Consider the following 13,010-nt stretch of genomic DNA (forward strand, 5'->3'; position numbering starts at 1 on the left):
TGAATAGGAAGGATTTGGAGGGATATGGGCCGGGTGTTGGCAGGTGGGACTAGATTGGGTTAGGATATCTGGTCGGCATGGCCGGGTTGGACCGAAGGGTCTGTTTCCATGCTGTACATCTCTATGATTCTATGAAAGAAAGTTCAAAATTTGACTATTCTCAGGTTAAAATGGATATCTATTTATTATTATGCTGCTGGTTGAGACCTTGCTGTGTACAAACTGGCTACCATTTTCTACATTAGCACAGTGACTACAACACATGGCTAAATTTGCAGTGCAAAATACTTTCATACAATTTAAAAGTTGTGAAAGAAAGAGACTTGCATTTATGCAGTGCCATTCACAAACAGCAGTTATCTCAAACATATTACAGGAATTGAGGAACTTTTGTGGTCATTGTTGTCAAATAAGATGCGTGATGTGGATGTTGGAAATCTGAAATAAAAACAGACAGTGCTGGAGAAACTCAGCAACTGTGAGGAGATTAACAGAATTAGTGTTTTGGGCCCGATATGACTTCTTCAGAACCGAAAGGAGCACGGGCAGGATCCTGAAAAAAATCAGAATAAAGTTCACAAGACAGGTCTATACATTACTTCAATGTGCATAAGTTAGTATATCCCTTCAAGCTTCCAGTTTGTTTTTATTTTGTTTAATTTGAGTGTTTAATTCAGTGCCAACTCACTTCCAGGTATGCCCACCTCGAAGAAGTTCTGCCCCTGGGATTTTGATATTAAAAACTGAAAGAATTGCGAATGCTGTAAACCGGAGACAAAAATAGAAATTGCTGGAAAAGTTCAACAGCCCTGGCCGCATCAGTGGGGAGAAATTAGAGTTAACACTTCAGGTGGAGTGACCCTTCCTTGGAACCCGTCCTGGATTCCAAATTAATCTTTTGACTCGTCCACCTTCATTGCAATCTTGTGTAGGATAAAGTATTTACTAAACCTCACTTTCACTGACATCTTTTGTCAGTGACTGCCTGGCTTCCTGATGAAGGGCTCTTGCCTGAAACGTCAATTCTCCTATTCCTTTGATGCCTCCTGACCTGCTGTGCTTTTCCAGCAATCCACCTTAGACTCTTTCTTCCCCACACAGATGCCAACTGAAGTCGCATCTTTTAATGTTTCAAACCCAGCCGTGGGTTGGAATTAAGATATCTTTATGACATGAAACTCTCCTGAGACAGATCCTCTCACCCTATCCTGGCATCCACATTCAGTGCCATGTGCAGCCAAATGCATACTCTTGACCGCTCTATCAACACTCCTTCATACCATCTCTAAACTGTCTTCATCCCCACTTCCATTTCATTCTTTGAATCATTCAACATTTTAACAACTTGTTCTCTTCTTGTCAGGTGTTAATAAGCACAAGGTCCAAAGACCAAAAGTACCAATGTTGCTCTGGATTCTTCTTCCCCTTTAACTCCATTTCTCTTATAACCCCACCTCTCTGCCTTTATTAAATATACCCTCTGACCTTACGTGCTCTGATGCTAAACGATCTGTGCTCAGCAAAGTACTTAGTTGTATTCCTTTACAGCCTCACCTCAATGAATTTCAGGCTCAGTTCTTCTTCCATTGCCTTCAACCACGTGCCCATTTCTTTGAACAGAAGTCCTCTCCCCACCACATGGACCCTTTCACCAACCTCCACCTGGACACCTCCCTCTTGCCTTTTACCTGCACTCGATCTCTTGAGAACTGCTGACGTGACATAGGTAGCTTTAATTACTCTGCTCCCTCACCTGCTCTAAACTGTCTCCTTCTGAACTTGCTGCACTCCATTCCCTCAGGTCCAACCCCAATCTTGGTATCAAATCCGCCAAGGGTGGTACATGTGTCTCTTGGCATGCTGACCTCTATCTGTCAAAAGTTGAACTCCAACACAGACATTTCCTGTAATCTCCCTGGACCACGATCCGCCAGTGATCCATCAAAGCTGTTCCTTGTAGGATTCACGCACATCACATCCTCTGAAGATCTCCCATCCCCAGCTTCACATCTCAGACAATGGGAAAATCACCGTGGCAGAGGCAGTCACAGGGAAGAATTCATAGAATGCCCTTGGGATAGTTTCCTAGAATGATATATGTATATCTAACCAGGGATCAGGCTACTCTGGATCTGGCAACGTGGAATGAGGTTGGTTCGATAAATGTTCCTCTATGGAACAAATAAAATAAAAGATCCTCTATGGAATAGTGACTATTACATGAAAGAACTTAGTTTTCAGTTTGAGAGTGAGCATCCAGGGTATAAAACAACTAAACTCATGGGAATGAGGGCAGAATTTGCTGGAGTGGATTGGAAAGGATTTTAGCAGTAAGACACTTGATGAACAATAGCTGATGTTGAAAAAAACTCACAGCAAAGATATACCCCAGTAAAGAAGGATACTGGGAAGGGGATGAGTGGAGCTTGGTTAACTAGGGAAGTTAAGAACAGTTTTGAACTGAAAGGAAACATTCAAATGTGGCAAAGATTAAAGGTAAATCAGAGAACTGGGCCACAATCATTCCAGGTAGATATTAATAACTTGGATGAAGGAAATGAATGTACTGTCACCAAATTTACTGATGACAGAAAAATAGATAGGAAGGCCAATAGTGAAGATATGCAAGAAATCTGTAGAGGGATATAGACACGTTGAATGGGCAAAAGCTTGGCAGATGGAACGTAATTTGAGGTTGTGCACTTTTGCAGTATTATTCAAATGGGAAAAGACTGCAGAAAGCACCAGAACAAAGGGATTTGGGGAAGGGTCTAGGTACATGAATCACAAATAAAAAACTAGCATAAAAGTTCAGTGATTATTAGGGAAGAAAAATTGAATGTAGGCCTTCATTTCAAAGGGAATGGAGTATAACTAAGTCGGCCTTTCTAAAATGCTACAAGGCACTAATCTGCTGGAATACGATGAACATTGAAAGAAGAGATACTGGCATAAGAGGCAGTTCTGAAAAAATTCAACAGGTTAATCCCAGGTATGGACAGATTGTCTTATGAAGAGATGTTGGGTAGGTTGGGCTTTTACTCACTGAAATTTAGAAGAATGAAAATAGACTTTTTTGAAAAATAAGGTTTTTATGGGCTTCACAGAGTAAACATGGATTATTTTCCCTTCTGGGAGAGGTTAGGACCATTTAAGACACAGATAGTTTTCTCTCTCAGAAGATGGTGAATTCTTTACCACACTTAAAGGCTCCGCAGACTTAATGCTCCAAATGGCCAAAATTTGCTCCCAGGTTTATGATCCATAGTAATTACACCTACTTTATGTGTTTATATCACTCCTGTACCACCATTAGCATGTTTTGTCTTTTGCTTTGGGCACTCTCATCATCTGTATCACTCATCCCTCCTCCCACTTTATCAGCAGAATAAAGCCCACCATTTTCTATCCCCTTTCAGTTCTGAAGAGTCATATCAGACTTGAAACATTAACTCTGTTTCTCTCTCATCCAACATTACCTGTTTTTATTTGACTGGCAATCAAATTGTGCAAGTAAACTTGTACGAACAGCTCTGTTCTGATTTGAACCCCCTTTTTTTGTGAAGTTGACTAAGATATACACTTGCTAACAGGAATAACTTGCCCGCCCAACTTTGAAATAGTGTAATGGAATCTTTTATGTTCACCTTAAGACAGTGGGAGCCCCACAGTGAGTGATTTGTTTTGTATTTAAGTCAGACTTGAACTCAAAACATCTGACTTAGCAGCAAGTGTGCTTTCAACAAGTCTAAGACTTTCTGAGCTACAGCTGATGCACAATGGTGCTACATAAATACAACTTATTTATTGTAAACATTATAAATGATCTTTTGCATGATTATATCTAGCGATCTCCCCATCTGCAGGAATGAGGTAAGTCATATTTCTAGCTGTCAATTTGTGCTTTTAAAATCACAAATAGAATTCAACGTTTGAAATTGTTTGCAGGTAATATTATCTGTGTGGGACTGCGGCACTGTGTTGGATCTAGAAGTAGGGAAGGTATCCACAGAAGATAATTTGGAAATTGACAACATAGAAATTTACAGACAGAGCTGAGATACCTGCAATGGCACCAACTACACAATAAATTAGACCTGCAGGACTCAAATCAGACTTTAGACCCATAGGAATGTAGGTGACTCTTGACTGCCATGTGGGCAATAAATGTTGACCTACAGGAAGTGATGGCCGAATGGTATTATCGCTAGACTATTAATCTAGAAACACAGGTAATGTTCTGGAGACCTAGGTTCAAATCTCACCATGGCAGCTGGTGGAATATGAATTCAAGAAATAAAACCTGGAATTAAGAGAGTTGAAAGATGATGAAAAGCATTGTTGATTATCTGGTTTATTAACGTCCTCTTGGAAAGGTAACTGCTGCCATTACCTGGTCTAGCCTATGTATGATTCCAGACTCATAACAATGTTGTTGATGCCAACTGTCTGATGGGCAATAAATGCTAGCCTAGCGATCAATATCCACATTCTATGAGTGAATAAAAAGCAAGCAAAATTATTATGGAAAATTCTGATGTAGCCAGACATAGAAAATAAATGTGATTCTAAAGTGAGACACAGGAAATTGAGTCATGGGATGTGAGCAAAATATTCAAGATGTTTAATGCACCAGGTAGCAACTGCTTACAAGAAGAAAACATTTGAAACACAAAAATAATGAAAACAATGAAGTTTATAAAAGGCAATTTCTGTAAAATGAACTCATGCTTACTTATTTAAAACTTCAGTCAAGGTACAGTTACTGATCTTCTTTCTGATCCAAATTAACGCAATATTTCAAATAACATGGTACAGTGTTGCTTATGAGGGTAGGGATAACACATACCTTCCTACGTAACAAATTAAAGAAGGTATAAAGAACAAAGTTCAAAGATAAAAATAGGAAATCTTCCTTCCTGTCTTAGTCACAGCAACTGGAGAAATCAACAACAGATTATTAATTCAGACACTTCTTCAATAGGTTTGGCTTTTCCACAATGTGTTTCCTTCTTGATTTAAATAGGGGTCAAACACAACCCACCCCAGCATTTTACACAGACTATATTAATGCTGTATAGCTAACTGACTGTTACAATTAATCAGTCAATAACTTTATCACCATACTGCATGACTACCAGGGTAACAGAAGGTGATTCCTACTCAAATTCGGTGACCAAGCTGCACAAAACAGGTTCAACAATAGGAAGATTTCACAGTAACACCTCAACAAAATGCAGTGTAATATTCTCAAATTGTAACAGATTAAACATGAAAGAACATGAAAACAAACTGAACACACTGTTAGTACTAGGTGATTTTTCATTTGCCATCCCTAGTTTTCTCTCTAATAATTTGGAGATTGAGATTACTTAGAAATATTCGAGGCAGCAGAGACAACATTCAGTGGACAGAAACTGGGAGAATGCAAAATTTCCTCTTAACCATCACAAAAACATTTACATTGTCAACTATATACATGTGTGCAATATGCACAAATTATGATTTGCAAACAAGTGTGCTCGTCTGTAAAGAAAATCATTTCAAAAACCCTCACAAGAAGGAAAGATATATAACATTTCTGATTTTGAATTAAAAATTTGTAAAACATTTTTATTTGCAGACTGTATACTACTCTTATGGACACATTATGCGATTATTGGCAGTCTTCGTTCCTGCACTAATCTAAACTTATCTACAATTTATTAGCAAATAGGAAAGTTAGGTGAACATCAGAAATAATAATTTAGCATGGGTGCAGAGTGTAGAGTTTGCTAATATGGAAAGCTATGTAAACATTTATATGCAAGATATTGATAAAATGACAAATAAAACTCAAGGTATTCCAAAAACATCACACAGTCATCAGAACTCATTTTAACTTTGCAATGTTGTGCAGTTTGCACGTGAACCAGTATTAACTCCAGAGTCTGATTACACAAAGTACTGAAGACAAGCTGCTCACGACTCAAAGGCAGGATGTTTATTTCGAATAAGACTCTGGGATGCGTGAAAGTGGATGTGGAAAATCTTCAGTAACATGGCTTGTCTAATCTGACAATACAATTGGCAACTCCATAAGCAATTCACAGTTTGTGAAGTAGTTCATAGGCACATGTACAAGAAGTACGGTAAGGCACTGCAGAATTTCAAGTCTTTTTTTTCATTAAGTGGTCCACTGGGCACTTTAGAAACATAGTTTAATGGTATGATTAATAACCTTAGCAGACTGGGGCTGTGGCAAGGGTGGAACCATACAAGAATTGAGCTGACTCCCAAATATTTGCAGTCTGAACTGTAAGTCATGAATGGTTAGTTAGAGTTGTACACTCTAGACATTAAAGCTGAACTGCAGCTAGCAAGTATTCATGATCTGGCAGCAAAAACAAAGTAATTGCTCATAAGGACACAGATCTGATCCCGAATGTGATTCACTCAAAACTACAAAAATATATTTGAACTCTCAAGTTTGGCAGAAGGTCCAATTAACGAAGGCAGTAAACCTTCTCTATAACTGCAGGGTTTTACCAAAGAAATCAAAGCCTCATCAAACTCAGTGCAAGTTTAGAGGGAGAGAAGAATGGGATTGGCCGATTACAAAATGAGAGAACTTATCACTTGACACTGAGAGATCACAATATAAACACCCACTGCTAGAACGTCCTATCCAATTCAAAACACATATAAATTGCTCTTGACAGAGAAAACATAATGAACATGTAGTTCCAATTTAACAAAAATTCTTCTGATTTACTGGGCGTGGCTCCACAAAAGATGATTGGATGAGGCACAATATTGCCTATTCAATATTCAACAATACTTTTGTTTCTGATATAGCGAACCCTGAGTGCCCTTTAAGTATCAGGACTGTTTGTTTAAAGAGGCAGTGAGTAGACTGTGTACTTCTTAAAATTTCTTTCTTAAGTCAAGGGTGTTGTTAGCAATGTTGTGACTTATTGCCCATCCCTAAATCTCTTTAAGAAAAAGTGAGCTTACTGTGTGCACAGCTGGTAAATTCCTCAACAGAACCTGCAGGGTTTTAGTTGTGACTAAGAATTAGCCTTGTCTGTCAAGTAAATTAAACACTGATTTATCAAAACTTTTGTTCACAGCAATAGCGTCTCTAGCTACAGAGACCTTGTTATAAACAGTTTAGATTGTAACCCCGAGTCAAACGTTATTACAAATAACACAGTATTAAACATTTGTTATGCACACAAGTGATAACTTTACAAGTCTGCACTTGCAGGACTGCGTGGGAGTGTACTATTGAATGAGGCACACTATTGGGAAGGATCATAAAATACACCCACCTCAGTCAGTTCTAGGTGAATCATATTTATAACAGTGCAGTCACCAAACTGACTGAGCCCACTAATTGCAACAGACAGCAACAAAATCACAATGAGGCCAGTATACAGACAAATGCCTCCATTCATAATTACAAAAATATACTGCAAGCCTCACATGCATACTGGAAGGTTCCATTAACCAGTAAAGCTCCACCATAGGGCTGGAAACACCATAAACTGGTCACTGGTTACCAGTGGCAATCTTTTCAATGCCACCTATTTCATGCTGCCATTATAAACTGCTCATGTTTACAACATCAGACTCTAGTTTTACAATACTGGGTGTCGTCCACTGTTCAAGAGGACATAATATTGAGATATTCCACCAAGTTCACAAAGGCATTGCCGCAGTTATCATCATAACACAGTTTACAATTTATTCCTTTGACAGGATGTTGTGTTAAAATAAAAGCACTCATAAGTCATTTTCACAGTTTAAAAATCGTCCATTTGATGAAAGATTTTACAGGCTCATTACTTATGAATTTTACAGAATTAAGTCAATAAAAGTTAATACAGAAGGCACCAGTGCATAATCAAGGCTGTAATCTGAACACAAAAGTGAGTAGCGATGTCGAAAACGGGTCTGCCACTTTGTTCAGGTTAAAAACTGGATAGCCCATTATTTTTCTCCAAAAAGCTATATTAAAATTTCTGAAATGAAAATCAAACGCTTCCTACCACACTGCCATTTTATTTCCAGTTACAATGTGGCAATGTTATTTAGCAGGATTTCAACAAAATTGCACAGAACCCAAATTTCTACTTCCAGTCAACAATCAAAGCTCCCTGTCAGGCTTTGGGAACTTGGCAACTTCCCTTGGAAACAAGTCCAGCCTTCATTTTTAAGGAAGAGTGAGCAGAATGAAAAAAGGAGCAGTTTCTAAGGGCTTCTGTACAAACTGTTGCATTATCAGGATAAAATGTTGCTGGTGGCATTATGTGTGGGAGACAAACAGCAGTTGTGGCATTTTGTTATTGTTCGGCTTCTGGAAGGTGCAAAGTGACTGAAGGGTTCTGCACTGCCACATTGATTGGAAAACTGGGGCCTCAGCCACAAGTTAAATCCAGTATAGATGACATAAGTCTCACACCTTATCTGCCACACATGTCCTAGAAACATGGAGGAGCTAAAAAAGCAGGTTAAAACTGCAGTTCAACAAGCACAGTGGAACCTTCACAAGGCCCAAGTGACTTGACCAGGGTAATTCCCATTTAACGAGATTGAATAGTTTCCTGAGGCTCCAGTTATAGCAGTCCTGCAAAGGGATGAGGCAACTTTGTCCCAAATATTTTCTTAAAAGTTACTTTACTTTGAAATATGCAGAGTTCCTGGCATTTATTGCCCACTCTCACTTTGTAAATAACTTGTTAGGCAGTACCAACAGGCAGGTAAGTGTCAAAGACATTCATTAGCTGTCCCTTGATTATGAGGATGTCAACTACTCAGGATTGAGAGTTTCTGTAGTGAGTTTTCATGTGTTTGTATAGAGTGATTCTCATCCTGCAGATCTTTCAGTACATGGTGCAGGACATCCCAAGAGGCAGTGGGATACAGGGTGCACATTTGCTTCCATTTCTTTCTTTCTCTCCTTCTGCTCCACCTCATAATGAAGGCATTTGGGCACAAGGTTACATAAGGGACAAATTATGGCTGTTTAAATGGATGATAGCCAGCTCTCCCTATTTCTAAAGATGCGCTTCAAGGATAGCTTCAGAATGTCTTTGTAACAATTTATTTGTTCTCTCTTTAACACTGGACATAAGAGTTAATTACCTGGCAGTGAATCGAATTGATGTGGTGATTTGCCTGAATGCTTGTAGAGCCAGCTTCAAGAAGGACGCTAGCATTAGTTCAACAGTTCCCCTAATTAAAAATGGATGACAGGGTGAGAGGCATTTCTGTTGGAATGCAGGAGTGTGGTGACAGCCGCTTTGTACATGAGGACACTTGTTGACTTGCAGAGGCTTTTATTGCCCAAAACAGTTGCTGCTGGAGTTTTTTTTAAGAAGGCTGATCTAGTGCAGCTGAGTTTTTGATCAGATTAATGGCATCCATTCAAGACAGGTGGCCACAAAGTTATGGCAAGTGTTCAACATATCTCAGAGTCTCTCCTTCAACATGTGTGGCACGTGGAATATTTGGTTGTCCAACTGTGAGTTGATGTTGTCACAACATTCAAGAACAGGCTAAGATTTTTGTATGATGAAGAGATCAAAGGTGGCTAGCAAATCTGCTGCAGTGTGGACAATGACACTGCAATCATCTGCAAAATGTAGGTCTACATATGTATTGATGTGGAACTGGAGTCACACATATAGATCACAGAGGAGTTAAATGCCTATTTCCTTTACAGAAGGACAGTAATGAAACAGCCAGATCTCCCCATTCTCAATTAAACGTTTGGACTTACACATGGACAATGTTTCCAAAGCCTCAGTCAGAACTTCACACTAATGGGCAGAAATCATCACCATTGACACGGTGAAAAGCAAGGGTATACGGAGTTGAAGCAAGATTAAAAATTACACTGGTATTAGCCACTGTCTATTTATCTCTCATGCTGGGGTGGTTCTGTGCCATTGATGAAAGCAGTACTGTGGTATAAATAAGGTACATTTCTAAACATTACAAAAAAAAACTTTATAACTGTTTTAAGGATAAGTCAACCTCAGATGACCCCACATGAAATCATTCAAAAGTTAAAAAAGTCCTAACAAAAAAAGTCATATTTGCTTTTTAGTCAAAAAAAAAGGAAAAGGTGAGTGGATACAAAAGGAAAACTGATTTTTAGATGATTAAATTGAGGAAATAACAGAGGACAAGTTCACTACATACTGGAGAGAAACAAAGAGGGTTGCAAGAGAAGTGAGGGCACTATTTCAGAGATGGCTCAGTGATGAGTTGGCAGTCAGCCAGCCAAGTTCCTCTAAGGGATCAGAAGCTGAACCCTGAACTCATTTAGCAGTCTACTTAATTGTCATACAGTGCTTGGGACAACAGATCTTAGACTAACATCTGACCTAATGTCAAGAGTGATATGTACGCCATCTGTGACTTCTCAATTAAAATTTGAAAAAAGTCAGAATAAAATATATAATTGAGCTGCTCTGTGCAGGAGACACAAATTCATGCACACATCTGTGCTGGCTCTGTAGCTAAAAGAATAACATCTCAAGAGGGATCATAAAGGTTGTTAAATGGGATAAAGTAACCGTTAAAGAGAGGGAGCAACAGCTACAGCAGGTTGACAGGAAGACTGGCCAAGACACTGAACTTCATTTAAAATAATCAGTTGTATATCAGAATGATAATTCAGAATCCTCATATTTCCTTCTTTGGCTCGACATTCATTGTTCTTCTGTGAAGAGTCTTGGGTAGTTTTTCTAAATCGAACATGTTCTATATAGGCGTTGGCTTTTGCTGGCTCCTTTGCTGTTAAGAAGGGCCCATATATCATCTGAACCTATCTTGTCATTCCCTCAATCTCAATACAATTGCAGATCAAGCTGTTCCCTCCTGCCAAGAACACTGGAAGACAATGGTCGACAATTAGTGAGAGACAGGTACAGTCGGGGGCCTCCTTACCCTTTTCCAACATGTTCAGGCACGGTGAATGCTCTGAATAATTTTTTTTGTTTGTTTGTCTCTATCTCCACAGATGCTGCCAGACCTACCGAGTTTCACCAGCACTTTCTGTTTTTATTTTAGATTTCCTATATCCACAATCCTTTGCTTTTAAGCAAGAATAAGAAATTGATCTAGCATCCAGTTGATGGTTATCTAAAACATCTGAACATGCAGCAAGCTCTCAATACGTATAATATACAGACAGTAGGACCCTGTTAAGTTGTAACTCCAAATCCACCCCCACCCTCCCACATGACTAAGCTTTATTTATGGAACTACTGTTCAAAGAAGTTATGGACCTTGGTTTCACCAATTCGCTACCAGCAACCCTAACTATCCAATTATCTGAATGCCAAGACCTCGTGCTACCTTCTCCAATGTTTCAACAGGGTCAAGAGAGGAGACAGCTTCATTCCTTTCGGGAGCAGTAGGATGCCCGGTTGCTGACTGGGATACATTATGAAGGACAGAGTTGGTAGGAGAACCATTTCCAGAAACGTCTGAACATTGCTCAGCCCTTTTGGGAGGCTCTAGAGAGTTGCACTGCTCCAGCTGTGGGGCCTTCTCTGAAGGCTTGGTTGGCAAGTTGGTAGCTTCCCGGTGCCCAGCACGCCTCAGCCGAGTGGCGATTGCGAGATAGTCCTCCTCCTCTTTGCTGGCTTTGCCAGTGGTGGGCTTTGCAGAGAGGGCCTTGCGGCGGGATTCTGGTGCAAATAGACACGCTTCTGTCACCTTCCTTCGGGGTCCACGTCTCTTCTCCAAGTCCTTAATGACCTGTTGAGTCAGCTCAACTGTTTCATAGCGCACCACATGTAGTTGCAAATATCCATCCGCATGCTCCTTGTATCTAGACAGTTAAAGCAAAATAAATCGTGTTGGATCCATTTTCATCATCAGAGCTAAAATACTTAATTTGAAAGGGATGGGGAAAGGGAAGAGTGTGGTTGAGTGGTACAATGGTGGAAGTACTGACCTTTCACCTCTGGAATTGGGTTCAACTCAAGTGGCCCAAAAGTCTTGTGGCCAATGATGTTTCAATGAACGAGTCAGCTTTAATCCAGCATTGCATAAAACAGCATTCAACTGGCAAATCTCACTCAGAATGCTATTGGGAGACCAAAATTACAGAACTGTTGCATTGCAGGAGGGGGCCATTTGGCCCATCGTGCCTGCACTGGCTCTCCAAATGAGCATCACCACCTCACGTCAATATCCTGCTTTTTCCTCTTACCCTGACACACTATTTCTTTCCAAATGAACACCAAATACCCTCTTGCATGCCTCAAGTGAACTTGCTTCCATCACACTTCCAGGCCATGAATTCCATACCCAAGCTACTCACTGTGTGAAGACATTTTGCTCATTTCACCCTTGCTTTTCTTTTTTGCAGATCACTTTAAAGCTATGCCCTCTTGTTCCTTTAATGAGCGGGAACAGCTTCTTTTTAACTGCCCTTTCCTGCCTGCTCACAGTTTTTAAAACCTCAATCAGTTCTCCACTTAGCCTTCCACTTCCCAAGGACAACAGTCCCAAATTCTTCAATCAATCCTCATAACTAAAGTTCTTTCTCCCTGGAACCATTCGTGTAAATTGCTCCTGCAGTCTGTCCAATGCGTTTCAAACCTTCCAATAAGGAGACCCCAGAACTGCAAACAGTTCTCCAATTGAAGTCCACCATTTACTTTATACAAATTCAACATCAGCTCCTTGCTCTTGTACTCTATGATCCTATTAATAAAGCCGAGGATACTCTATACTTTATTTAATGCTCTCTCGGTATGTCCAACTACTTTCAATATCTGTGCACATATACCCTCCGATCTCGATGCTCCTGTATCCCCTCCACCTTTAGAATTGTATCCCTATTTTGAATTGTCTTCAACATTCTTTATACCAAAATGCATCACATCACATTTCCATACATTGAAACTCATCAGTCACCCATCTGCCCATTCTCCCAATTTATTTTTGTACTTCTGGAGCTCTATATTGCTCTCCTCACAATTTACAATTCTTCCAAGTTTGAG

General features: G+C 39.7%; 1 protein-coding gene across 2 annotated transcripts in view; it reads right to left on the minus strand.

The window, feature by feature from the left end:
- Positions 1 to 4,601: 4,601 nt before the first annotated feature.
- zgc:112083 (uncharacterized protein LOC550461 homolog) overlaps positions 4,602 to 13,010 on the minus strand; it is a 45,156-nt gene continuing 36,747 nt past the window's right edge. The window contains exons 10-11 of one of the 2 annotated variants that reach the window (XM_043701378.1): positions 11,353 to 11,830; positions 4,602 to 10,884 (exon numbers count right to left, since the gene is read on the minus strand). In XM_043701378.1, coding sequence (XP_043557313.1) covers positions 10,858 to 10,884; positions 11,353 to 11,830 — 505 coding nt within the window. In that variant the 3' untranslated portion in view covers positions 4,602 to 10,857. Of the gene's footprint in view, positions 11,831 to 13,010 lie in introns of both variants that reach the window. The other variant, XM_043701377.1, reaches the window with a different exon arrangement.

Source organism: Chiloscyllium plagiosum, chromosome 12 (genome assembly GCF_004010195.1).
Source record: "Chiloscyllium plagiosum isolate BGI_BamShark_2017 chromosome 12, ASM401019v2, whole genome shotgun sequence".
Classification (NCBI taxonomy): Eukaryota; Metazoa; Chordata; class Chondrichthyes; order Orectolobiformes; family Hemiscylliidae; genus Chiloscyllium; species Chiloscyllium plagiosum.